The sequence below is a fragment of the Crocuta crocuta genome, unplaced genomic scaffold (genome assembly GCF_008692635.1).
Source record: "Crocuta crocuta isolate KB4526 unplaced genomic scaffold, BGI_CrCroc_1.0 scaffold762, whole genome shotgun sequence".
Taxonomy (NCBI): domain Eukaryota; kingdom Metazoa; phylum Chordata; class Mammalia; order Carnivora; family Hyaenidae; genus Crocuta; species Crocuta crocuta.
In genome coordinates this window covers 943,269-971,190 of record NW_027529524.1, presented here as the reverse complement: position 1 = coordinate 971,190, position 27,922 = coordinate 943,269, and the positions used below count along the sequence as shown (strand labels likewise).

At 35.4% G+C, this 27,922-nt stretch overlaps 1 protein-coding gene across 1 annotated transcript in view; it reads left to right on the top strand.

Moving 5' to 3' along the window:
• Positions 1-27,922, top strand: part of LOC144229016 (uncharacterized) — a 166,554-nt gene that overhangs the window by 113,072 nt on the left and 25,560 nt on the right. Inside the window, exons 18-23 of the mRNA XM_077760966.1 lie at positions 5,207-5,227; positions 13,601-13,621; positions 19,854-19,874; positions 20,434-20,454; positions 21,115-21,132; positions 22,391-22,408. Of these exons, the coding sequence (XP_077617092.1) occupies positions 5,207-5,227; positions 13,601-13,621; positions 19,854-19,874; positions 20,434-20,454; positions 21,115-21,132; positions 22,391-22,408 (120 nt within the window). The remainder of the gene's footprint in view (positions 1-5,206; positions 5,228-13,600; positions 13,622-19,853; positions 19,875-20,433; positions 20,455-21,114; positions 21,133-22,390; positions 22,409-27,922) is intronic.

Sequence of the window (27,922 nt, the reverse complement as noted above, 5' to 3'; positions counted from 1 at the left end):
GATGCTGGGAAAACTGGATAGTGACATGCAGAAGAATGAACCTGGACCACTTTCTTACACCATCCACAAAAATAAACTCAAAATGGATAAAAGACCTACACAAAAGACAGGACGCCATCAAAATCCTAGAGGAGAAAGCAGCAAAAACCTCTTTGACCTCGGCCACTGCAACTTGATATTTAATATGTCTCTGAAAGCAAGGGAAACAAAAGCAAAAATGAACTATTGGGACCTCATCAAGATAAAAAAGCTTCTGCATGGCAAAGGAAACAACCACCAAAACTAAAAGGCAACCAACAGAATGGGGGAAGATATTTTCAAATGAAATATCAGATAAAAGGTTAGTATCCAAAATTTATAAAGAATTTATTAAACTGAATGTCCAAAAAAGAATAAAAACAACCAAAAACAAATAATCCAGTGAAGAAATGGGAAAAAGACATGAATAGATACTTCTCCAAAGAAGACATCCAGATGCCTAACAAACACATGAAGAAATGCTCAACATCACTCATCATAAGGGAAAGACAAATCAAAACCACAATTAGATACACCCTCACACTTGTCAGAATGGCTAAAATTGACAACTCAGGAAATAACAGATATTGGCCAGGATGTAGAGAAAGGGGAACCCTTTTGCACTGTTGGGAATGCAAACTGGTGCAGCCACTCTGAAAAACTATACAGAAGTTCCTCAAAATATTAAAACTAGAACTACCCTACATCCCAGAAATTGCACTACTAGGTATTTATCCAAAGGAGACAGGAGTGCTGTTTTGAAGGGCACATGCACTCCAATGTTTATAGCAGTGGTATTGACAATAGCCAAAGTATGGAAAGAGTGCAATGGATAAAGAAGTGATATATATATACAATGGAAGATTACTTGGCAATCAAAAAGAATGAAATGTTGCCATTTGCAACACCATGGATGGAATTAGAGTGTATATGCTAAGTAAAATTAGTCAGTCGGAGAAAGACAAATATCATATGACTTCACTCATATGTGCAATTTAAGATACAAAACATATGAACATAAGGGAAAGGAAGCAAAAATAATATAAAAAAAGGGAGGGGGACAAAAACCCAAGAGACTTTTAAATACAGAGAGCAAATTGAGGGTTGCTGGATGGATTTGGGGTGGAGGGATGGGCTAAATGGTGGAAAGACATTTAGGAGGGTACTTGTTGGGATAACCACCAGATATTATATGTAGGGGATGAATCACTGGATTCTACTTCTGAAATCATTATTGCACAATATGCTAACTAACTTAGATGTAAATTTTTAAAAATAAATTTAAAAAATAAAAAAATTTAAAAAAAAATTCCTACAAATCAATTACCAGAAGATGGACCACCCAATAGAAAAAAATATTCTTGAATAGGTATTTCAAAAAGAAGATCAATTTATGGTCTAGAAGAACAATAAGATATTAGTATTAGGGGAAACTGGGTAAAATCCACTCTCTGTAATATCTTTATAACTCTTATGTAAAACAAAACCTATTTCAAAATAATAACTTAAGAAAAATTCATCCAAAGAGGGGGGGATTAATATATCATTTTAAAGATAGTGACTAGTCAAGAATTAGAAAATTGGATAATGTTAAATTTTGGCAGGGATGCGGAAAACTAAAATATTTATACATTTTTGATATGAGTCTTAATTGCTTTAAGTCAATGCATGTGGGCAAATAGGTAACACCTGGCGCTGTGTGTCTGTGCATGTGTGTGTATATATATGTGTATGTTTAACAAATTATATTACTAAGATGTATAGCACACTTTGCAAAAATAATGAAATATGCAATAATTTTATTGTTTTAAAAAAGCCAATAAATATATTAAAATGTGTCTAATTTCATGAATAATCAAGAAAATGCCAATTTAAAATTACAATAAAATGCAAGTATCTACTCACCAGATTGGCAAAAATGTTAAAGTATGATCAACGTGCTAGCAAGGAGATGGAGCAATGGGAACTCACATACAGTTTTAACAGTATGTAAATTGCTATAACCATTTTGAAGGATGGTTTGTCATTGTCAGGTTGAAGATACATATATTTTACAACCTAGCAATTCATTCAGAAAAATGCTACAGAGAAATTCATGCATGTGTGGAAAATGCATAAAAATGTTCAGAGCAGCACTAGTCCTAATAGTCAAAAACTGAAAACAATCCAAATGTCAACTAATAATAAAATAAATAAATACTGTGGCATAAGCCTACAATAAACTCTCTAAAGCAATAAAACAATACAGATGAATCATAAGGACATAATGTAGCTCATAGGAAGCATAACACAAAAGAATATATCTAGTATGATTCAATTTATGGCACTTCCCAAATAAACCAAACTTATGCTTGCTTAGGGGTTTCACTTAGGTGATAACACTAAGAAGCAAGAATATCATTTAAAAAAAACATGAAAACAATTACCTCTGGGTAGAGGAAAGGAGTTATGACACATAGTTGTCAGAAGAGAGGATGCTGGCAAAATAATATTTCTTAATCTATATGATATTAATATGTATGTTTATTTTGTATTTGTTAACACATACATTTACAGTTCATGCACTTTTCAGGAAATGGGTTTTGTTTTCCAATTTAAACCATTAAGTGGAAAAATATGAATTGCACTCATAGAAAAAGAGAGTTGCTCACCTTGCCATAGCAGCTGAGAGGAAAATGAAACAAAGGAGATTATGTCCTTTGATCATTCTTTAAAATCTACATAAAACAAAGGAAAAACCACTGTACTTCTCAAAGGATTCTATTTCTAATGCTCTTGCCCTTGATCTATAATTTCTATGAACATAAGCAGTGTTGATTTTGTTTCTTGGAGGACCTTCAGTTCCTTGCACAGTGCCCAGGACATCCTAAATGAGTATTTACTGAGGGATAAATGAATAAATGCCTGAATGAATGGGAAGGTTGTCAATACAAACTAATATGCTATGTGTGAAGCACATTGAAATGTTTGTGTTTCTATTTTAGAAGGAATAACATTATAATTCATTGGTTTCTTGGCTATTTCATCTCTGTAAAATTTCCCAATCTTCCTAATGCCTGAGGGTTATCATTTCCAGTCTTTGAAAATCTTGATACTTCTTTCCCCCCATCATTACTTAGAATTTTCCTATACCAATGACAATTTTTAATAGATAGAATAGTATGAAGTAACATTGCCCTTGGGAAATAACTAAAAACTTTTATATCACTGGCAAACAATATTTTCCATTCTGGAAAATGTATTTAAGATTGGACATTAGAGGGGCGCCTGGGTGGCTTAGTCGGTTAAGCGTCCGACTTTCGCTCAGGTCATGATCTTGCGGTTCGTGGGTTCGAGCCCCGCGTCGGGCTCTGTGCTGACAGCCAGCTCAGAGCCTGGAGCTTATTTCAGAGTCTGTATCTCCCTCTTTCTCTGACCCTCCCCTGCTCACGCTCTCTCTCTCTCTCCTAGAAATAAATAAAAATATTTTTTTAAAAAAGATTGGACATTAGCATGGAAAGATGACAACTTACAGATATAAATGATGTAGAAGGGATGAAAAAGAATTCAAGAAAACAAAAGGAATGAAGATAAAGGAAGGCAATTTTATACACTGAGAATCCTTCCTGTTCCAGAAAGGTTTTCTCTAGAAACAGGTGGAGAAGAAATTGAAGGACAAAGTAATCTCCCTCTATCAACGCCTCCTATCTTGGTCAGATAGGGCTGCACAGCAATACATCCTAGACTTAATAACTTAAACAACAGAAATTTATTTTCTCATGGTTCTAGAGTCAGGAAGTCTGAGATCAGGAACTCCAGCATGGTGGAGTTCCAAAAAAGGGCTCACTTCCCTGCTTGAAGATGATTGCCTTCTCACTGTGTCACCACAAGGCAGAGAAAGAGAGAACATAGTCTAGTGTATCTTCTTATAAAGGCACTAATCTTATCATGAGGGCCTTACCTTTATCACCTCATCCAACCCTAATTACCTTCCAAAGGGACCCATCTCCAAATATCATCACAATGAAGATTAGGTCTTTAACATATGAATTAGGAAGACACAAACATTCAACCCACAACACCTTCCAGAGTTCCACCAAGTTGAGGAGCCATCAGATAAGATTGTTGAGAACTACATTTTATACCCATCATCTACTAGAGGAAAATGGTGTAATGTAAATGTCCCTTAATATGTTCCTCATAGAATAATATTAGAAGAAGCGATTATTAATCCAGTGTACCCAATACAAATATATTGCATGCACACTTACTTGCATATCTGTGCTTTCTTCTTCAGAAAGAATTTCAGAATTTAAAAGTAAAGATTTTTTTTCCCTATTTATTTCTGATATATTCCAGTCTCTCTCTCATCAAGTCTGAGGCTATGGCTCTACTTGACCAGACCTTCAGATTTCATATTATGTGAAATTCTGTCATTTCATTATTGATTTCCCAGAAAGTAAAATTTCCATTTTCTAACAAAAAGAGAGCAACAAGATACATGTATCCAGGAGTCCATTTGAATAGGTGTTTCAACGTTCTTAAAATGAAAAGAAAGAGAAAGAATAGGATGGCCTTTTCCTCAGCCTCTCCAAAGTGTACCTTGATAGGGCTGCAATATTATGGAATTTGTCATGGGAGAGTATATACAGAGAGAGAGACTATATATATAGACTATATATAGTCTAATGAATAGAAAGCATTAATATATAAGGGGAAACATCCTGGAAATGCTGAAAACATCTTGTAAACAACAAAAATTAACATTTTATACTAAAACTACTCAGTGATAGAAAGAAAAATGAAGATATAGTTGGAAAATGACAAAGGTAAATGAATATATAGTTGGAAAATGACAAAGATAAATAGTACGAAGAATAGATGTATTAAATATTTGTAAGCAATTTCCTTAAAAGGAGCTCAGACCTCAGAGATGAGTAAAAAACTGCAATGGAACGTCCTATCCCAAACCCCTTATGGGGTTTGTAATTGAATGTTCACAGAAATCAAAGAATTACAGCTATTCTCATATGAAAGCAGAGAATGATTAAACCCCAGTGCATTTGCCCAAAAATCTCTGACATGGAAGTTTGGGCTCTGTCTTAAGAAAGTAAACACATTTGTAATGTTTTTCTAAAAAAAAAAATTAGGAATTGTGTTATTAAACTGGACTATTATTGTGTAAATTTTTTCACTGTTCTATTTTTAGGCATGACTTGTCCTTCTCCTGGTAAGTAATTTTTAAAATTTATTTATTTTTGAGGGGGGGGCAGGGAGGAGGAGAGAGAGAAACCCAAGCAGGCTCCATGCTGTCAGTGCAGAGCCCATCATGAAGATGGGCTCCATCTCAAGAACTGTGAGGTCATGACCTGAGCTGAAATCAAGAGTCAGTTGCTTAACAGACTGAGCCATCCAGGCACCCCTCCCCTGGTAAGTATTTTTAATTTCAGTTCTAGTGTTCTCAGATACTCTAAGACCCTTTCCTACATTTTCTTTTCTTTTTTTTTTTTTGATTGATATTTATAAAACTTTGAGACTTCTCTTTTGACCTAAATTTTAGAAAGTGAAAAGTCCAATGGGGAAGGGCACAGGGTGCAGGGAAGGAGTAATATGTTTATTTCAGCAGTGTTCTGGGAATGGTTATTAGGCTTAGCAGCCAAAATCAGTACATTTTGTGATTATATATGGTCTGAAAGAAAAGGTGGAAAGAAATGAGCTTAAGGGAAAATCCATATAACAATGTGGAAATAACATAAAAGCTGAACAACAGAGGTGATGTGGATCACTACCTATTATCAGCTATGCAAAACTGTGTTAGAAATTAAGCTGTTTAATCTCTCTGTGGTCAGCTTCTTGCTCTATAACATTGGAGTAATAATAGTTCCAGATCCATAGGATTAAATCAGTTAAATGACAAGAAATAGTTGGAACAATGTCTGCCATATCGTCACTTATGATTACCATTAAAGCTCAGGAAAAAACAAGTACATTAGAGTACAGGAAGTGCATTAGAATTCAGGAAGAAACAATACTGAGATCTTTAGTGTCCTCAGAGGTAAATCCAACCACATTCACCTCCTTGTATTTTATTTTAGGAAAAGTTGTAAAATCTACAAGTGAGTTCATTATTCTATTCTTTAATTCAAGAAAGAAATCTGGGTCAAGGAGAAAAATTTGGAATTTGTCAGCATACAAATGGTATTTAAACCCTTATGATCAAGATGAGAATATCTAGAAGGTTAGTGTAGGTAGAGAAGAGAGGAAGACTAAGCCCTGAAGCCTTCTAGCATAAAAATCGAGAACTGAAAGAGCAAACAGCAAAGGAGACCAGAAGAGGCAGCCAGTAAGCAAGAACATGTGGTCTCTGCAGAGAGTGGTGTCCCAGAAGCCAAAGGAGAAAATGTTAAGGAAGGAGTGATTAACTCTACACTCACACTTTGTCTCTTCCATAGCCACAATCCTATTAATTCATAGGAAATTTTAAAACTCACTGATAAAAATAAATAAATATAGCCAAACATTGCTTTGGCTTTTCTCTGCTCATCCACTGTATTAGGTATGAAAATTTAAAGGCTCTTCAAATATTAGGTATTGAAACATCTCATAGAATAATAATATGAGTCTTAATCTCCTATCTATCAAATCACACTATTTATTTATCTTAGAGACTGACATAGACACTATCAGTAATTTTAATTTCTGTTGCTCCAATTTGAGTGATTTATGATACCTAAGTACATAAGAAGATATCCATCTCTGAAAACCTCAACGTTTTTTTTTCATAATTCTTAAAATTCTTATTTTGCATTCTTAGTTACTCTCTCATTAATCAGAATTTTGGAAGCTATTGAAAGGAAAGCTGTAGGCTCTGATTAAAAGAATAAGTACATAACAACAAATACAAATCTTTGTTTTAAAATATGTTTGGAGTTAATTTGTCTTGACTGAGAAGGCATGAAGAGGTTATATTTGACCTGAGACCTAATCAAATAACCAGTCATGCAAATACCATAGCGATAAACCATTCCAGGGAAAGAAAACAAGTTCAAAGACATTAGAAAGGGAATTAAGTTGAGAAATGAAAGAAAGCCAACATTACCTTTTGTCCAGATCCTCAATACTTGGTATTCTCCAAGTGCTACCACTGTTGAGTGTAAAAAAGATAATTTATACTTTCAACATTATTTACATTATTACTGGAGATGTTAAATGTTTCTGCATATATCTGTTTTTCTTTCATGAATTTTGTTATTTCATGTTATTTCTTTTTTCTATTGAGTTTCCTGACTCCTGCTGATTTGCAGGATTCATTGTAAAATCTAGTTAATAATCCTTTGGGATTTTTAGACACTGCAAATACCTTTTCTTGGTCTACCATGTGTCTTTGAAATTTATCTATGATCCTTTTATAAAATAAGTAATTAATTCATTTTTATTCAGTTGTTCACATGCAGTTTTGTGCTTTGAGAATATTAAAAAGTCCTTCTCTACCTTTAAGGTCATGAAGTATTTCCCAAAATTTCTTCCATTACTATTATAGTTTTGTCTTTGAAATTTAGGACCTGAATCTATTTGTCCGTATTTTTCCCACTGCACCATGCTGATTTCATTAAAGACATATTAAGCCATTACCAGGTCTCTGTCATAAATGAAGATCTCAGTGATTCTGTAGAGAGACCTGTGATAAAAGAGAATGAGGAATATCACTTCTTCCTCAGTAATCCTGTCACACTTCTAATACAAATATAATTGTTAATGTGACAAGTCAACTGCTGAGTCCTTAAGAGCAGCAAAGCCTTGCTCTACTCACTGCGTATCTGTAGCATCTGCATATATTAATCATGGCAGACATGCAAAGGACACTTGATTTTTTATTGCTTCTCTGTACACCTTAAAATGAGGTAGGACGTTGTGGAGTCTAAAAACCTAGACTCCAGTACCAGTTCTGTCACTTATTTGGTCTATTACTGAGCTAGGATGATAATCCTCTTTTGCCTTAAAGAATGACAAAGCCAGTGTAAGAGAAAATGAATGAAATTGGAGTAAGAAGTGAATGAAAAAAGTTAAGGAAATAAAGTTTAAAGAAAGACATTTAGAGCTAGCATGGAACTCTGAAAAGGAGACAACATAAAGCAGAGAAGGGTTTGTTCTGGAACTAGGTTGCTTGATTTTCAAATTCTGGTGGGGTTTTGGCTGTGTGATTTTGGAGATAAAAATAAGATGAGGGGTGCCTGGGTGGCTCAGTCAGTTAAGTGTCTAACTTCAGCTCAGGTCATGATCTCATGGTTTATGGGTTCAAGCCCCTCGTTGGGATCTGTGCTGACAGCTCAGAGCCTGGAACCTGCTTCAGATTCTGTGTCTCCTTCTCTCTCTGCCCCTTCCCACTCATGCTCTGTCTCTTTCTTTAAAAAAAAAAAAAAAAAGACATGATATGAGTAAGATAGGAGTACTCTGTGAATTAAAGAATTCTAAGAATAGTGCCAGGGGTATAGAAAGTGGTCAGTATAAATTTACTACTATTATCATTCATTATTCTATAAAGGAACTAAAGGCCCAGACAAATTTACTAAAAGAATTTAGATTTCTTCCAACAAAGATATTAACTTGTTTCTGGCTTATGTTAATTAATATAGTAGAAGCAAGAGTAAACTGGTTTTTTTATTTATCTCTACATTCTATAATATTTTAGAGTAAGGATTGTTTTTTCTCTCCTGAATGTACCAATATCCAACACTGGCAATATAAACTTCTTTCTTCTTTCTTCCCTCCAATACTAAGAATCTTTTAAGAAACCCAGAAACAAAACAAAACAAAAAAATAACTACAAAAAAAATTTTTAATGACAAATGTGATCAAACCACACACCTACATATCTTTTTCTGTTATGCCATTGCAGCAAGTGTGGAGGACTCTATATTATAATGAAGTAAGATACTGAAACTCAACCTGGAGAATTATATTAGATAAACATTTAGATGCATATGTTAGTATTTTATAATTTACATTTCTTTTTTTAAAATAGTTTTTATTTATTTTTGAAACAGAGAGAGACAGAGCATGAGCGGGGGAGAGGCATAGAGAGAGGGAGACACAGAATCGGAAACAGGCTCCAGGATCTGAGCTGCCTGAACAGAATAGGTGCCCCTTACATTTCTTAATTAAAGCAATTTTGGGGGAATCAAGTACATGAAAGTTTTTGCTTAATCAGCCTGTTAGAAAATCCAGCTTTGCATATCTCAATATTCTTTTAAAAATCTGCACACTGTCTCCATTAATCACCATTTTTAGAGGTGATCGTCAGTTTGTGGGGAAACTTAAATGCAGTAATTAAGTGAACAAACAACCCAAAATAAAAATAATCTTCCCCCCAAAAGATAAATTGATATAGTAGAGTTCAGATAAAAATAATGCACAAGAGGGGCACCTGGGTGGCTCAGTCGGTTAAGCATCCGACTTCAGCTCAGGACTTCAGCTCAGGTCTTCAGCTCAGGTCATGATCTCGCAGTTCATGGGTTCGAGCCCCGCGTCGGGCTCTGTGCTGACAGCTAGCTCAGAGCCTGGAGCCTGTTTCAGATTCTGTGTCTCCCTCTCTCTCTGACTCTCCCTTGCTCACATTCTCTCTCTCTCTCTCCCTCTCTCTCTCTCTTTCTCTCAGAAATAAATAAAACATTAAAAAAAATTTTAAAGAAATAATGCACAAAAACCCAATAAATCACACCTGTTAATGAATTTCATAAGTTAGTAGAAATACTGTTCTAAATTTAGTTTAAATTCCTTCTCAAAAGCAGACAAAAACAATACTAACAGGTGGTATTCACAAGTATTAAGCAAAGAATATTAAACAAAGAGTCAAATTAATGAAAATATAGTATAATGAGAAGTAAGGAATTTCAATGGCAATGACTTCTTACAAGACCTCCAAATGTAACTCATCGCAACATATGTGCAATGTTTCAACCCACTGCAATGTTTGAAGAGATGAGGCTTAAATCAATTCCTCTTTTAGGGCTCCTGGGCTCAATTCCAAAGTGGGGTGTTCCCCCACACTTAAATCAATTCTGACATTACCTACCCAAGGATCATATCAGATTTCACAGGTTAAGGGTTCAGTCCTAGGAGAGTGCTATCCCCACAACAGTCTCAAGCCTAGGCTGTTACCTGTGCTTCTGATCCACCAGCTACAGACAGCTACAGACTCACTGGTTACAATGACCTCCTCCTCCCATTTGATTAAGTTACTACATTGGCATATAGAACTCAGGGAAACACTGACAGACATTTACCAGTTGATTAAAGGATAAGATAAAAGATAAAAATCAAGGGGCTCCTGGGTGGCTCAGTCAGTTAAGCGACCGACTTCAACTCAGGTCATGATCCCTCGGTTCATGGGTTTGAGCCCCGCGTCAGGTTCTGTGCTGACAGCTCAGAGCCTGGAGGCTGCTTCAGATTCTGTATCTCCCTCTCTCTCTGATCCTCCCCTGCTCACATTGTCTCTCTCTCTCAGAAATAAATAAAACATTTTAAAAATTTTAAAAAAAGATAAAAATCAACAACCAGATGAAAAAATACATAAAGCAAGGTCCTAAACAAAGGAGTTTATGTCCTTGTTCTTGTGGAGATTGGGGCCCAGCTTGGTAACACAAGGAAGCACACAAATCAGATGATCAAAGATAACATTCACTGTTGGTGATGCCAGACCAGCCAAGGCCCCAAGAGGGAAGGCCTTAGTCTCTTCACTAAGAGAGTTTTGGCTTTGCCCAAGAAAGAATTCAAGAGTAATCCATTTAGAGAAAGGGATCAAGATTTATTAAGTATAGAATTAAAAAAAAAAAGGAGCTACTTCATAGACAAAGTAGTAGTTTCTCCTCCCAGGTAAGGAAGAGGACCCCTCTTTGCTTCTAGCATAGGGTTTTATATGGGTTTCTTTTAATTAGCTAATCATACAGAGAAAGGGCTTGCTCTTTAACTTTGGGTTTATCACTTACATTGGACAGTTAGTTTTTCCATGGTCTTAGGGCTGTAGAATTATCCATAGGGAGTGATTTCAAGAATGTCCAACCTATGTGGCTTTTACTACCAGAGAGAGTGGTGTCTTATAGATTTCCATGAGTCATATCTTGTGACTCTTTTTATGACCTGCTGACTTTTAGGTTAAGGATCAGCCTAAAATCCAAAATGGCTTTACTTTGGTCAACTTATCTCCCCTCCCTCTGGCCTCATTAGCAAGGTTATAAAAATAGATAGACAAATTTCAAAGGATAACACCAAGTCCACAAAATGACTAGATATCTTGACCAAGTAACCACACCTTAGATAGGAGCCAAGAAAATAAATAAGGGAAAACAAAAAAAATTAAAAATAAGCTATAAATATAACTTCAGATATAGGAAAGAAGACGGTTGTTCACCTGTGGAGAAATAATTGGGCTGTTAATATAAGGTTTTAAATTACAATTAGTAATGTCAACTTTTTCTCTCTAAATTAGAAGTCATGGGACTAGACAATAAGTTATTTATCTGTTTCTCACTTTGTTAGGTCATTTAGCTCCAGGTGAAAATGAGACTAGTTTTTTCAATGTTTTTTTTTAAATTTCTATATGCAAAAACTGATTTTCTTTTCAGCTGCTTTTCAAAATTCCAAATAACAAAACTCAACATGATGATAAAAAAAAAACTACCAGTTTAGAAAGTAAACAAAAAGGGGCGCCTGGGTGGCTTAGTCGGTTAAGCCTCCGACTTTCGCTTAGGTCATGGTCTTGCGCTTCGTGGGTTCGAGCCCCGCGTCGGGCTCTGTGCTGACTGCCCGCTCAGAGCCTGGAGCCTGTTTCAGTCTGTGTCTCCCTCTTTCTCTGACCCTCCCCTGCTCGCGCTGTCTCTCTCTCTCTCTCCTAGAAATAAATAAAACATTAAAAAAAAAAGAAAGTAAACAAAAAGATTAGTAAAGACAAATACTGATGTTGCTAATACTTTAGTATTTGAATTATTGGAGGATTGTGAAATAAAAGTAACTAGAGAAGCAAAGTAGGGGAGCAGGAAACAAGAACAGTGAAAAGAGATAGAAAGTAAAGCTGTCAGGTTTAAATGACTAGTGTTTTGCCAAATTGTGAAAGGTTTTCAAGTCCCACAGAGAACAGGGGAAAAGCTCCAATATCTATTTATGTCTTTGTGACAACCATTCTAGGCCAAGGAGAAATGGTGACCATTAAATGGAATGAGCCTCCCTTTGATAGAGACACAAGCATAAGCTTCTCACTTGGTGGGGAATCTCCAGAGGGATGCAACAGTGTTTAGTAGCTAGATCATGAACAACTAGGATGCCTTCCAGTTCCAGATAGAATATCTTTTTCTTTTTTTTTTTTTTTTTTCAAATAAAAGAATCCCTTCTCTGGGGTTAAAGCATCAAAGTAATTAATGCAGCAGTTTTGATGGTTGTTGGGTACTATTTTTAAAGACACCTAGGGAGGGGCACCTGGATGGCCCAGTTAGTTAAGTATAGGACTTCCATTCAGGTCATGATCTCACTGGTTCATGAGTTCTAGCCCCGCATCTGTGGAGCACAGCATCAGGGTCTCAGCTGACAGTGCAGAGGTTGCTTCAGATCCTCTGTCTCCCTCTCTCTGTGCCTCTCCCCTGCTCTCACATGCTCTCTCTCTCTCTCTCTCTCTCTTTCTCTCTCAAAAACAAGTATTTAAAATGTATTTAAAAGGCCCTGGAGAAATACAAATCAAAACCACACTAGATACCACCTCACGCCAGTCAGAGTGGCTAAAATGAGTAAATCAGGAGATTATAGATGCTGGTGAGGATGTGGAGAAATGAGCACCCTCCTATACTGTTGGTAGGAATGTAAGCTGTGCAGTCACTCTGGAAAACAGTGTGGATTTTCCTCAAAAATTAACAATAGAACTTCCTTATAACCCAGCAATAGCACTGCTAAGAATTTACAGGAGTGCTGATGCATAGGGGCACATGTGCCCCAAGGTTCATAGCAGCACTTTCAACAATAGCAAATCATGGAAAGAGCCTAAATGCCCATCAATTGATGAATGGATCAAGAAGATGTGGTTTATCTATACAATGGAATACTACATGGCAATGAGAAAAAATGAAATCTGGCCATTTGTAGCAACGTGTATGGAACTTGAGGGCGTTATGCTAAGTGAAATAAGCTAAGTGAAGTAAGGCAGAGAAAAACCGATACTGTATGTTTTTACTTATAAGTGGAACAAGAGAAAGTTAACAGAGGACCATGGTGGAGGAGAAGGGGAAAAAAATAGTTGAGGGGATGGAGGGAGGCAAAACATGAGACGCTTGAATACTCAGAACAAACTGAGGGCTGATAGGGGAGGGGGAGAGGGGAAGGGGGATGATGGGCATGGAGGAGGGCACTTGTTGGGATGAGCACTGGGTGTTATATGGAAACCAACTTGACAATAAGCCAAAAAAGAAAAAAATTAAAATTAAAAATTAAAAGTCATTTGCATACATTTGAAAAAATAAAATAAATAAATAAAAATAAAAGGCCCCTGGAGAAATATTAACAATGGGTAAATGTATTGTACACACAAAAGACTGACAATTTTTTGCTTGTATTTGTATTTCAGCAAAATTAGCTCCACCCTTAAGTAAGTTTATTTTTTTTGTAATTTTCATATTTACTGCAGTATTACAGACTTTTATTAAATTGTTTTCCTTTTCAGTACCATAAAAGCTAACATTTTACCAAATTGTTGATGATATACTTAAAATTTAATCTTACCGAATTAATTGAGGACTTTGTTAGATCAGCTCTCTTTCCAATGTCAAAAAAGTTCCCCCCANACAAAATTTCAGGTAAGATGAATTGGAAGCAGGAAAAGGAAGCTAGCCAGAGAAATAAAGAGGCAAAAAGCAAGAAAGGAATCCTGAAAAGTAAACTGTGAAAGCAACCAAAAAACTCTAAATGTAGCACCCTAATGCCTTACTGTTAAAAAACTAGAGAGTAGGAGGAGTCAATTTTTGAATTGACCATTAATGGTATCTCCACCAGGATTTCCAAATAACTTAGTTCTCCTTGCAAAGAAATAAGAATTCAGGGAAAGTAATATATAGGAGGCAAAGGTAGTAGCAAGGTTGAAACCAAGTGAGTTCTGACAAGTTTCTAAAGTACTTCTTTCATTAGAATCTCAGAAAAAGGAAGAGGATGACTCTTTCATCTCAACTAATAGAAAGTTTAGTGTGCAGCAGAAGAATACAATCTCCTTCCCCAGAGGGCTATCAGTGATAACGTTCTACAAGTCACAAGGGAAAAAAAAGTAATATGCTTCTTTGTCTTTCTATTATACAAGAAGTTCCAGCATGCAGTAAACTGGTTTCAACTTCCAATTTCTGGTTTCTTTTATGTTTTCCAGTTACTAGAATGTTGGCTCCTCTCCCTGGCATTTTCAATTATAGATAAATTCATATTATTCAATCCCACTCTTTCTGTCACAGAATCTATTATTAAAGATTACGGGAAAATATAAACTATACTGAAAATAAAGAGGAACAAAAATAAATCAGTAACATATGTGAAATCCACATCAAATAAAGAACAACACTGATGGTATATAAAAACTTAAAAGGTTAGGTAAATGAATTAGCAAGAAAAAATAAAACTTAAGATTACAAATATTTAATATTGATAATATCATTAACATTCCTGAACTTTGTGGTGTATATGGCAGGAATAAAAAAATAGAGATTTTATCTACCAAACCTCATCCTTCCCATTCAATGATAGACTCCAAAGGTGGCACCAAATCCCAGAAGTCCCAAACAACACAGAGGTCAACCATCTAGCCCTTGTCATTTTATGTGCCCAGGAGGGATTTTGCTAGCATTTCTACCAATAGACAGTTTTATTTTTATTTCCAGTTGTTAGCAGAATGCAACAATTTACACATTCTCCAACTGTAAGAGAAAGTGCCCCTCGCCCCATACCTTTCACACATCTTATTGTTTAGTTGGATAGAAAGCCACTATAAACAATCTCATATTTTTTCCTTGGGGTTTGCATTTTCTTAAGAAAAATCATCAATGATCTTTAGGATGTAAAGCAGGTTGAAGTACAGGACTCTGGCAGTCAGAGTGAAAATAGCAGGTGCAGACACATTAATTTCTGCTTTTCTGATGGGTACTTCCTCCTTCCTGATTGTTTTAATTTATATTTCCTTGATTACTTCTGAGGTGAAGCACTTCTCTACATGTACTTATTAGTCACTCAAGCTTTAACTTTTACAATTAACCTAGTCACATCCTTTGCCCATTTTCCTATTACATTTCTGGAACCTTTCTTATTGATTTTCTGGCATTATATATGTTCCAGGGATTCATTCTGTGTGACTTTAACACATTGAAAATATCTTCTCCTAATGAATCATATGTCCCTGAACTTTATCTAGAGTGAACTGTCTTGAACAAAAATTCTGAGGTCAAAGACATCAACTTTTCATAATACTATTTGTGATTGAAAGTTTTAAGGAGGTTTCAAGACCAAAAAGAGGTTACACCTTCTCTTCTCTTTGCTGCAGTTTCACCTTTCACATTCATGTCTTTATACCATATATTCATACTCTTTCCACTCCCCTATACCCTAAGGCATCTTTACATTGAACCAGGCTCTCCTACTTAAGAAGTGATCTTGAAAGATTACCTAACTGGGGTCCCTTTTAGTCTTCCACTAATACCTTGCTCCACCCTCTAATAAAATACTTACACATTTCTGTGATCATTTAACATAACTGCTAACTTCAACTTTATGACATTATCAAGTCCTTCAAGGGCAGGCTCACTCTCCTCTACTCTTTTCAGTACTAAGGATGGTGCCTGCACCTTGGCATATACTTAATAAACATTTGTGAAATGGAAGAGGCTTACCAATCTCACTTTTCCCAGTGAGATTGAAGAGAAATAGAAACATGGGGGAAGCCTGAGACTGGAAAAAACCAAATTCTAATCCCAGATCTGGCATTAATTAGCCTTGAGAGACTCCTAGTTTATAATTCTGTGGCCTTGCAGAAGGACAAAAAGATTTATTTTAAAAATAAACATGAGGGGGAGAGTGTGACTTTAATTTTATTTATTTATTTAATTTTAGAAAGAGAGAGTGTGTGTGTAGGTGGGGGCGAGGAGGGCAGATGGAGAGAGAGAGAGAGAGAGAGAGAATCTTAAGCAGGCTCCACACTCAGTAGGCAGTCTGACATGGATCTTGATCCCATAGCCCCAGGATCATGACCTGAACCAAAATCAAGAGTCAGAAACATTCAACCAACTGAGCCAACAGATGCCCCAAAAGTGTGACTTTTAAACATCTACAAAATATAGAGTTTCAAAAGAGAAAGACTTAAAGCTGCAATATTATAGCCCAGATAAGTGGGATGCAGGGAAGCAGCCCCTCATGCTGGAAGGCAGGCTCTCAGTGATTTGGCTGCTTTAGCTCAAATTAATAGCTGTGTGACTTCAGGCAACTTACTTTGCTGGACCCAGTTTCTTATCAGTCAAATGGGAAGAATAATAGGATTGTTGTGAAGATTAAGTTGGCTACTGACTTAGAACAATACCTAGTGAATAGTAAGTGATCTATAAAATTAGCTATTATGATTTCATGCTCTACATCTGCTAAAGACCAGTATCATCAAAACCTTAAGTCTCCTCTCAGGCATGTGTTTCTGCCTTAACTTAGGAAAAGGTGAGAAAAGTTGGAATTAATCCTAAATTATATGGTTAGCTTTTGTTAATCCTGGCTCCTAAGATGTCCAGATTTGTATATATCCATGTTTTATTTCTCTTTCTTAGCCTTTCTCTCATGCTAAGATCTTTTGTTTTTGTAATTAGCAAGAAATTTTAATAATTACTAACATAAAAATAATGCATATACCCACGTAAAACAGTATTTCTTTCCCTCTTTGGCTATGCCAGAAGGACTCCTAGCTGTGGGGCTCTAAGGAATTAGATATTAAAGCTCACCTTGAAAAACACAATAGGGAGACCATTAGTCAATCCACTACACTCTTCTATTTGTTTTTGTATTTTAAGAATCCCTAAGAAGCCTACAATAAGTCATTTTCATGTATCTCAATCTGAATATTTCCAAGAGTATATGAAGATATGTATAATGTCACTTTGCAAATCATATTATTACTTCCCATTTTATGTTACATATCTATTAATCAAAACTTTGTTGGGGCGCCTGGGTGGCTTAGTCGGTTAAGCGTCCGACTTTCGCTTAGGTCATGATCTCGCGGTTCGTGGGTTTGAGCCCCGCGTCCGGCTCTGTGCTGACTGCCAGCTCAGAGCCTGGAGCCTGTTTCAGTCTGTGACTCCCTCTCTCTCTGACCCTCCCCTGCTCACGCTGTCTGTCTCTCTCTCTCCTAGAAATAAAATAAAACATTAAAAAAAAAAAACTTTGTAGATTGTGAGAGTTTGCAAGAAAGTTTAAATAGCTGGTTAACTAAAAGAAACACATCTGTGCAAAATAAAAATAAAACTTGCCTCACTGTCATAGGCTGGAATCTATAAAGAGAGCCCAATTTGAGACATAATAAGTTTGGTTTTGTTTTTAAAATTGAAATGCTTAAACAACTTACCACTTTTCTAAAAGTTTTTCCACCTTCTTCCTGCACTAGATGGGAACATAAGGGCACCCAAAGGAATTTACCCACCTCTCCCAAGGTTTCAGCAGATGTCCTCCAGCAAAGGACACAAAGATCAGCAAAATGGGTCAAGTAGTAAAATGAGCTTTCACTCTAGTCTCATTTTCTGTATTCTGAGGTATCTTCTGGGAAGTGAAAAACTAATAACTTTGATTTTAATCCAGGAAGCCTACCGTAATATCTCTAGGAAGGCATCCATGTCCTAAACAAGTTACATTTTTTTGGTTATGTTTTCTTTGTATCCGAGAATATCCTGAAAACACCCATCCATGAGTATGTTCATTTTCTGAATTAAGCATACTGATTACTGGATGATATGAATTACAAGAAATTCTAATCAGCTAAATTTCTTATCAGACATAATTAAATCTTGAATCCAAAGTGAATAAAAGTGAAATGAGCAGGGAATCTAAAGGATAAGAATTTTTGCTAGACTCCTAAGTGCTTTTTACCCACAGAAAAAGGTAAAGAATATAAATTAAATGGTCCCCAAAAAGAAAATTCACTTCTTTTTTCCCACAAAAGTAAGAGCATGAAATAATTGTATTTGGGAGAAAAAAGTATGATACCTATGAGAAGCTGGATTCAGTCCATTTGGAATCTCAAATGTTGTCATTATGTCAACAAGGGACATATGGAGATTCACATAGTTAAAGAATATCTCTGAAGTCACTTAAGAGAACCTTTCAAGAATGAACATTAAGCATCAAATAAATGCAATTTATAACTTCACTAATTTATGATTTAGTGCTTATTAAATGAGCAAGACTACGGGCACCTGGGTAGCTCTGTTAGTTGAACATCTGACTTCATCTCAGGTCATGATCTCAAGGTTCCTGAGTTTGAGCCCCACATCAGGCTCACTGCTGTCAGCACAGAGCCCACTTGGGATCCTCTGTCTCCTTCTCTCTCTGCCTTTCCCCTGCTCATGCTCTCTCCAAAAAAATAAATAAATAAACATTAAAAAAATAAATGAGCAAGACTAAAAATGTTGTAGGAATAGAAAAGAAACAAATATGTTTTTCTTCAACTAACAAGACTTCAAAATGATTAGCCACTAGCTACTCACTGAACATGAACCAAGAAAATATTACAAAAGAAAAAAATTGTAGCAAGCTATTTGCAACTGGATGAGATGCTTTAAGCATAATTTAGGAAAAGTCCCAAATAAGAAACTATAGCTTGCCTGCTAATGTAATAAAATATTATACTTTTATAATAAATGGCAATTGTTTTCTATAAATTAAGATTTGCTGAATCAGCCAGTAAGTCATCATTTGTTTGGCTTTTTTTTAAATTACTGAGTGCTTCAAGCTGAAAGAAGAATCAAAACCTACTACTTTGGCATTGTATTTTATGATTATGTTATGTAGAGACCGATCTAATTTTCATTGACTTTCATTCCAACTTCCAAGCATCCCCCATTGAATTTTTCCTAACAAGGAAAAAAAGTCTACTAATTCTTAAAGGGAGAAATGAAACACAGACTAAAAGCATTTTGGTAGTAGTCCACTTTTTAAATTCAAAATTGATGACACCTGGGAAAAAAAGAAAAATAAAAAGGAAATGAAAAAAATAAATGCACTAAAATAGCAAACAACCAAGGTTAAATAAGCAGTGGTTTTCCAGTCTCTGGGAATTCTGAGAGGCTGGAAAGAAAAACTTAATCAGTCACTGTGGTGTGTGTGTGTGTGTGTGTGTGTGTGTGTGTAGGAACAGTTAAATATATTTTAGGGACCCACTGAGACTTTGTTCCTCTAATATTCTTTCCTATCCCAGAACTGTGTATTTTATACCCTTAATAAAGAGCTTTCTTCTCTGGGTTCACAAGAACAAGATGATTGTAGTTTGTTTTGTTTTGTTTTTAATTTTTATTTATTTCCGAGAGAGAGAGAAAGAGACAGCGTGAGCAGGGGAGGGTCAGAGAGAGAGAAGGAGACAGAATCCGAAGCTAGCTGTCAGCACAGAGCCTGATGCGGGGCTCGAACCCACGAACCGTGAGATCATGACCTGAGCCGAAGTCGGACGCTTAACCAACTGAGCCACACAGGTGCCCCAAGATGATTGTAGTTTTGGTATTTCTGGCATGTCATTTCAAAAGATACCTCAAAGGGAAATGAACAAGTGTTTAAGTCCAATAATAGGCTAATGAAAAGGGCTAATGTTTACTTGTTTTGTATTTCAGGTAGAGCTGTACCAGCTCCCAGTAAGTTTTTGTCTTATTTATAACACCAGTATGTACTAAACTACTGCAGCATGCATAACATTTTTTTCATAGATCTTTAATTTTAAGAAGATCAAAAGTTAATTTAAAGTGATCAGTGATTAACTTATAACTGAAGCCAGCTAGTTTGTACAAAGAGAAACTTATTTTCGGAGAAATACACTGTTATTTTTATATCAAGAGAACTGGTTTTTTGTATTTAAAAAAATTAAATGACCATACTAGGACAGAAAAAAATACCAACATTTTAAATGCAATGGACAAAGGGAAGGAAATTAGTCTTTGAATTAAAGGAGGGGGGAGGAAGAAGGAATTAAAGAAGGAAATAAACTTTACACACAGTACACAAAATGTAAAGACATTTGAGGGGGAGGTGAATACAAGTACAATCCATAGACCTATGTTTCTGCAAGAAAATCTAAAATGAAAGGTCATCATAGCTGGCTTTGAAGCTAGATGTTAAAACAACACAAAGAAATATTTTGGGTAGGCCTCTGATAGTAGGTCAAACCAATCTCTTTTATTTATTTTTGTTTTTCAGGAACCATTGAGAACATTTCCAGTAAGTTACATTTATGTGGATACAATCTGGAAAAATATGTGCCTAAAGATCTTTTGAAAATAAGTCTGGCCATGGCCATAATCCACTTCGCAAATTTTAATGTTGTTATTTCATTTCCTGTGTTCCTCTCATATTAGTGAGCTTTTTTTAGAGATTACTGACAATTTGCTGGAAAGCTTAAAAGCATGTAATATATGACTAAAGATCACAAAACAAGTAAAAATCCTTTTCAAAACAAAATATATAAGGAACCTATAAAAAAGGCAAAAATCCAGTTTTGGAAAAAAAGGAAAGAGTGATAGATACTACTGTAACATTATACCACCTTGCTAAAAGATTTGCCCTGAATATTTCTTTGCCCTGGATAAGAAAGATAAAATACAGAGAGTCTGTCTCAACAGAGGTTCTTCAAACAGAATATTCAAATGTCCGGGATTAATCAGATATTAAAATGATCTTTCATTAAATACAAATAGTTTCAACTGTTTTGAAATTCACTTGGCTTTTTTTTTTTTTGAGGCACCCTCTGAAAATTGCATAAGTAACAATTTTCTTCTGATTCAAAACATAGAGAAATTTCTTTATTGAATATATTTTCATATACTACACCTTATTTATGTCTTTATATTTGTTTTTTCTCCTTCCTCTCCTGTTTTACAGAACCTGCATCATCTATTAGTAAGTTCATTTTGAAATCCTAAAATTTATAGAGTGTAAACTAGTTTTACTCCCTATTTCTATTATAGTGTCAATGGTCTAAAACCTCAATTCTAATATTTCTCTACTCTTCCTGTCTGTGTGATAGAGATAAATAATAAATGAAATTATAAAAAAATTAAGAATAAAAATTTATAGATCATATATATTAAAAGAAGTACTATTGTCAAACTGGTCTTTGACGCTGAACCCAATGTGATATTCATAAGCATAAGCAAAGAGATGAAGAAAGCTAATAAAAATATAATAAGAAGGGAGATTAAGAAGTTTAACTTCTTGACTGGTTCAAAAATGGTGTAAAACCTATTGCTATAGGCAATAATGTAAAAGCTTAATAAGCTCCAGAAAGACCATTTGCTTTGCTCTTCTACTAGAGTAAGGAGACCCTAACCCCAACCATCCTGGTCTTCCCTTAGAATACAGCAGGGACACCAACAATATCGACTATGCAGAAATGATACTGTAGACGCTAGTGCAAGTTTGACTTACCAAAAATGTTTGTGTCATTTTTATAGGTTAGAATCGTTCCTATTGAGAAATAGTAGAACATGTACAGTTAATTCACCCAACAAAAAAGTCAAGCTAAGTATCTGGAGAATGTTTAAACCTCAAAAGTCACTAAATGAATTCCAATTTTATGATGGATGTATTTCTTAATTTGTATTTCACGAGCATAAACAGATCAGAGGTGCCATAGGAAAAAACAGAATAATTTTTCATGTATATTTTTAGATCTAGTTACCTCTAGATTTACAAGTAACAAGTCTTGGCACCTGAGTGGCTCAGTCGTTAAGGATCCAACTTCAGCTCAGATCATTATCTCACGTTTCATGGGATTGAGTCCTGCATTGGGCTCTGTGCTGAAAGCTCAGAAACTGGAGCCTGCTTTGAGTTCTTTGTCTCCCTCTCTCTGTCTCTCCCCCTCTTGCACTCTGTCTCTCTCTCGCTCAAAAATAAACATCTAAAAATATTGTAAAGTAACAAGTATTTAAAATAATTAATTATGCATGTATTTTAGCCCAAAATTCCAATTTGGGCATTACTAATAATATAAAACAAAGGAAAAGAAAATAACTTCTGAAAATATATTTGCAATGAAGTAAATATGACTAAAATCTAAAAAAAGGGTCCAGATACTTAGCCACAGAAGAATTGTTTGTTAATATGATACTATATGACATCATAATTAGAACTGACAGTAGTTTGTTTTCTGAATCAGGATTTGCTGAACCAATTGGTAAGTTTTTTTCTTTTCCTCAACTTTTATATCTTTTAGTTTAAATAATAGTCTAGAATTTATGCCAATCATTTTTTAAATTTAGAAATAATGAATATGTAACATGATATTAGTTATAGGTATACCATATGATTGTATATTTGTACATATTTCAAAATGATCACAATAGGTCTAGTTAACATAGTTACAAATTATTTTCTTATCATGAAACTTTTAAAACCTACTTTCTTAGCATTTTCAAATATACCAGAGTATTATTAACTGTAGTCATCATTCTGTATGTTACAGCCCCATGACTTCTTTTTTTTTTAAGTTCATTTATTTTGAAAGAGAGAGAGAGGAGGAGGGGCAGAGACAGAAGAGAGAAAGAGAGAAAATCCCAAGCAGGCTCCCCACTGTCAGTGCAGAACCTGACTCAGAGCTCCCTCTCAGGAACTGTGAGATCAAGACCTGAGTTGAAATCAAGGGTCTGTTGCTTAACTGATTGAGTCACCCAGGCGCATCCCTCTGACTTCTTTATTTTCTAGCTAGATGTTTGTGCTTTTTAACCACCTTCACCCATTTTACCCACTCTTTATCCTACCTCTGACAACTACAGAATGTTTTCTGTATCCAAGAGTTCGGTTTTTGTCTAGATTCCTTATATAGGTGAGATCATGCATTATTTGTCATTCTCTGACTTATTTCATTGAGCATAATGCCCTTAAAGTCCATCTATATTGTTGCACGATTTCCTTCTTTTTGGTGGCTGAATAATATTCCTCTGTGTGTATATGTGTTGGGGAGAGGGGTACACCACATTTTCTGTTTTTAGCTGGGGATCCCCTTGCAAATTTCTCAAAGTATTGGTGAAAGATAGGTCTTCTGGACCCTCCCAGGATGGCTTTTATTTAAACTGCAGTTGGTTAACATACAACGTAACATTTATATCAGGTGTACAATATACTGATTCAACACTACCATGCAATACTTGGTGCTCATCGCAGCAAGGGCATTCCTTAATCCTCATCACCTATTTCACCCATCACTCCAGCTTCCTGCCTTCTGGTAGCCATCACTTTGTTCTGTATACTTAAGAATATGTTTCTTGGTTTGCCTCTCTCTCTTTTCCTTTACTTGTTTGTTTGGCTTCTTAAATGCCACATATGAGAGAAATCATATGGTATTTGTCGTTCTCTGACATTTTATTTAGCAGAATACCCTCTAGCTCCATCCATGTCATTGGAAATGGCAAGATTTCATTCTTTTCAAAGGCTGCGTATTATTCCATTGTATATGTATATTACATCTTCTTTATCCATTCATCAGTTTGTGGACACAAGAGCTGTTTCCATAATTTGGCTATTGTAGACAATGCTGCTATAAACCTCCGTGTGCATATATCTCTCTGAATTAGTATTTTTCTATTCTTTGGGTAAATACCTGGCTCATAGGGTAGTTTCATTTTTATCTTTTTGAGGAAACTCCATACTGTTTTCCAGAGTGGCTATAACAGTTTGCATTCCCATCAACAGTGCAAGGGGGTTCCCATTTCTCCACATCCTCACCAACACTTGTTTCCTGTACTGTTGATTTTAGCCATTCTGACAAGTGTGAGGTGACAACTCATTGTAGTGTTGATTTGCATTTCCCAGATGATGAATAATATTGATCATCTTTTCTTGTGTCCATTGGGCATCTGTAGGTCTTCTTTGGAAAAATGTATATGAAAAATGTATATTCTTCCCATTTTTAAATTGGATTGTTTATTTTGGCGGTGTTGAGTTTTCAAGTTCTTTATATGTTTTGGATACTAGCACTTTCAGATATGTCATTTGCAAATATGTACTCCATTCTGTAGGTTGCCTTTTAGTTTTGTTGATTGTTTCTTTCACCGAGCAGAAGCTTTTATGTTTATATAGTCCCAATAGTTTATTTTTGCTTTTGTTTCGTTGCCTCAAGAGACATATCTAGAAGGAAGTTGCTATGGCTAAGGTCAAAGAGGTTACTGTGTGTTTTCTTCTCTAGAATTTTTATGTGTTCATTGTGCAATTTTAAATTTATTTTTGTATTTGTCATAAGAAAGTGGTTCAGTTTCCTTCTTTTGCATATTGCTGTCCAGTTTTCCTAGCACCATTTGTTGAAAAGACTGTCTTTTTCTCTGTTGGCTATTCTTTCCTGCTTCACTGAACATTAATTGAATATGTAGTTGTAGATTCATTTCTGGGTTTTCTATTCTGTTCCATTGATCCGTATGCCTATTTTTGTACCAGTATTATACTATTTTGATCACTACAGCTTTGGAATATAACTCGAAGTCTGGAATTAAGATGCCTCCAGCGTTGCTTTTCTTTTTCAAGGTTGCTTGGGCTATTTGGGGTCTTTTGAAGTTCTATGCAAACTTTTGTATAGAAAATGCTGTTGGTATTTTGATAGAGACTACATTGAACAGTTAATCTGCAATTAAACTGCAGATTGCTTTGGGTAGTATAGACATTTTAACAATATTTGTTTTTCCAATCCATGAGTATGGAATATCTTTCCATTTCTTTGTGTCATCTTCAATTTCTTTCATTAATGTTTTGTAGTTTTCAGAGTACAAATCTTTCAATTCTTAGGTTTATTCTTAGGCATCTTATTACTTTGGGTACAACTGTAAATGGGATTGATTCCTTACTTTCTCCTCCTGCTGTTTCATTATTGGTGTATAGAAATGCAACAAATTTCTGTATGTTGATTTTGTATCCTGGAACTTTACTGTGTTTGTTAATAAGTTCTAGTGGTTTTTTTGGTCTTTTGGGTTTTCTATATGAAATATCGTGTCATCTCTGCAAATAATGGCAGTTTGACTTCTTCCTTGCCAATTTGGATGACTTTTTTGTTGTTGTTGTTGTTTGATTGTTGAGGCTAGGACTTCCAGTACTATGTTAAATAACAGTCGGTGAGAGTAGACATCCCTGCCTTGTTCCTGAACTAAAAGGAAAAGCTGTCAGTTTTTTCTCATTGAGAGTGATGTTAACTGTAGTTTTTTCATAAATGGCCTTTATTATGTTGAGGTATGTTACTTCTAAACCTACTTTGCTGAGGGTTTTTATTATGAGTGGATGTTGTACTTTGTCAAATGCCTTTTCTGCATCTATTGGAAGGATCACATGGTTCTTATCAGTTTTTCGTTAATGTGGTTGTCATGTTGATTGATTTGTAAATATTGAACAACACCTGCAACCCTGGAAGAAATCCCACTTGATTGTCGTGAATGATTTTTTTAATGATATTGTTTGCTAGTATTTTATTTTATATTTATTTTTTAGTTTTAAAATTTATTTATTTAAATTCAAATTAGTTAACATCCAGTGTAGTATTGGCTTCAGGAGTAGAACTCCGTGATTTATCACTTACATATAACACCCAGTGCTCATCCCAACAAGTGCCCTCCTTAATGTCTATCACCCATTTAGACCATCCCCCCACCTAAGACACCTCCAGCAACCCGCAGTTTATTCTCTCTACTTAAGACTCTATATGGTTTGCTCCCTCTCTTCTTTTATCTTATTTTCCCTTCCCTTCCCTTCCCTTCTCCTATGTTCATCTGTTGTGTAATAAAGCTTGAAGTCAGAACTGTGATGCCTTCAGCTTGGGTTTTGTTTTTCAACAGTACTTTGACTATTTGGGGTCTTTTCTGGTTCCATACAAATTTTAGAATTGTTTGTTCCAGCACTGTGAAGAATGCTGGTGTTATTTTGATAAGGATTCCATTAAATGTGTAAGTTGCTTTGAGTGACATAGACATTTTAACAATATTTGTTCTTCCAATCCATGTGCATGGAATGTTTATCCATTTCTTTGTGTCTTCTTCAATTTCTTTCATGAGTTTTCTATAGTTTTCAGCATATAGATCTTTTACCTCTCTTGTTAAGTTTATTCCTATGTATTTTATAGCTATTAGTGCAATTGTAAATGGGATCGATTCCTTGATTTCCCTTTTTGCTACTTCATTATTGGTGTAAAGAAATGCCACAGATTTCTGTACGTTGATTTTATATCCTGTGACTTTGCTGAATTCTTGTAACAGTTCTAGCAGTTTTTGGTGAAGTCTTTTGGATTCCTCATGTAGATTATCATGTCATCTGTGAGAAGTGAAAGTTTGGGGGCGCCTGGGTGGCTTAGTCGGTTAAGCGTCCGACTTTCACTTAGGTCATGATCTCGCGGTTCGTGGGTTCGAGCCCCGCGTCGGGCTCTGTGCTGACTGTCAGCTCAGAGCCTGGAGCCTGTTTCAGTCTGTGACTCCCTCTCTCTCTGACCCTCCCCTGCTCATGCTGTCTCTCTCTCTCTCCTAGAAATAAATGAAACATTTAAAAAAATAAATAAAATCTCTTAAAAAAATAAAAAAAAACAAGTGAAAGTTTGACTTCTTTTTTGTTGATTTGAATGTCTTTTACTTCTTTTTGTTGTCTAAATGCTGAGGTTAGCACTTCCAACACTATGTTGAACAACAGTGGTGACTTATCATGAATGGATATTGTACTTTTTCAAATGCTTTTTCTGCATCTATCTGTCATGTTCCTCACCTTAGAAGGAAAACTTTCAGTTCTTCCCCATTGAGTATACTAGCTGTGGGTCTTTTGTATATGGCCTTTATGATCTTGAGGTTTGTTTCTTCTATACCTACTTTGTTGAAGGTTTTTATCAAGAAACAATGCTGTATTTTGTCAAATGTTTTCTCCGTATCTATTGAGACTATCATATGGTTCTTATCCTTTTTTTATTAATATGATGTATCACATTGGTTGATTTGCAAATATTGAACTAGCCTTGCAGCACAGAAATAAATCCCACTTGATTATAATGAATAATTATTTTAATGTACTGTTGAATTCAATTTGCTAGAATATTAAGAATTTTTGCAACCAAGTTAGTCAGGGATATTGGCCTTTAATTATTTTTAGTGGGGTCATCTGGTTTTGGAATCATGATAATATTGGCTTCATAGAATGAGTTTGGAAACTTTCCTTCCATTTCTTTTTTTCTTAAGTTATTTTTATTTATTTTAAGAGAGAGATAAAGAGCAAGTGGGGGAAAGGCAGAGAGAAGGAGACAGAATTCAAAACAGGCTCCACACTGTCAGTGTAGAGTCTACACTGTCAGTGTAGTGTCACGAACTGTGAGATCATGACCTGTGCCAAAGTTAAGAGTTGGACACTTAACCAACTGAGCCATCCAGACACCCCTTCTTTCCTTCCATTTCTTTTTTTTTTTTTTTTTGGAACAGTTTGAGAAGAATAAATATTAACTCTTCTTTAAAAGTCTGATCAAAGCCATCTGGCCCAAGGTTTTTGTTTGTTGGGAGGTTTTTGATAACTAATTCAATTACTTTGCTTATTATGAATCTGTTCAAATTTTTCTATTACTTTCTGTTCCAGTTTAGGTAGTTTGTGAGTTTGTAGGAATTTGACCATTTTTTCCAGATTGCCTAGTTTGTTGGCATATAATTTCTTGTATGTTGTGTTATTTGTGATCTCTCCTCTTTCACTTGTG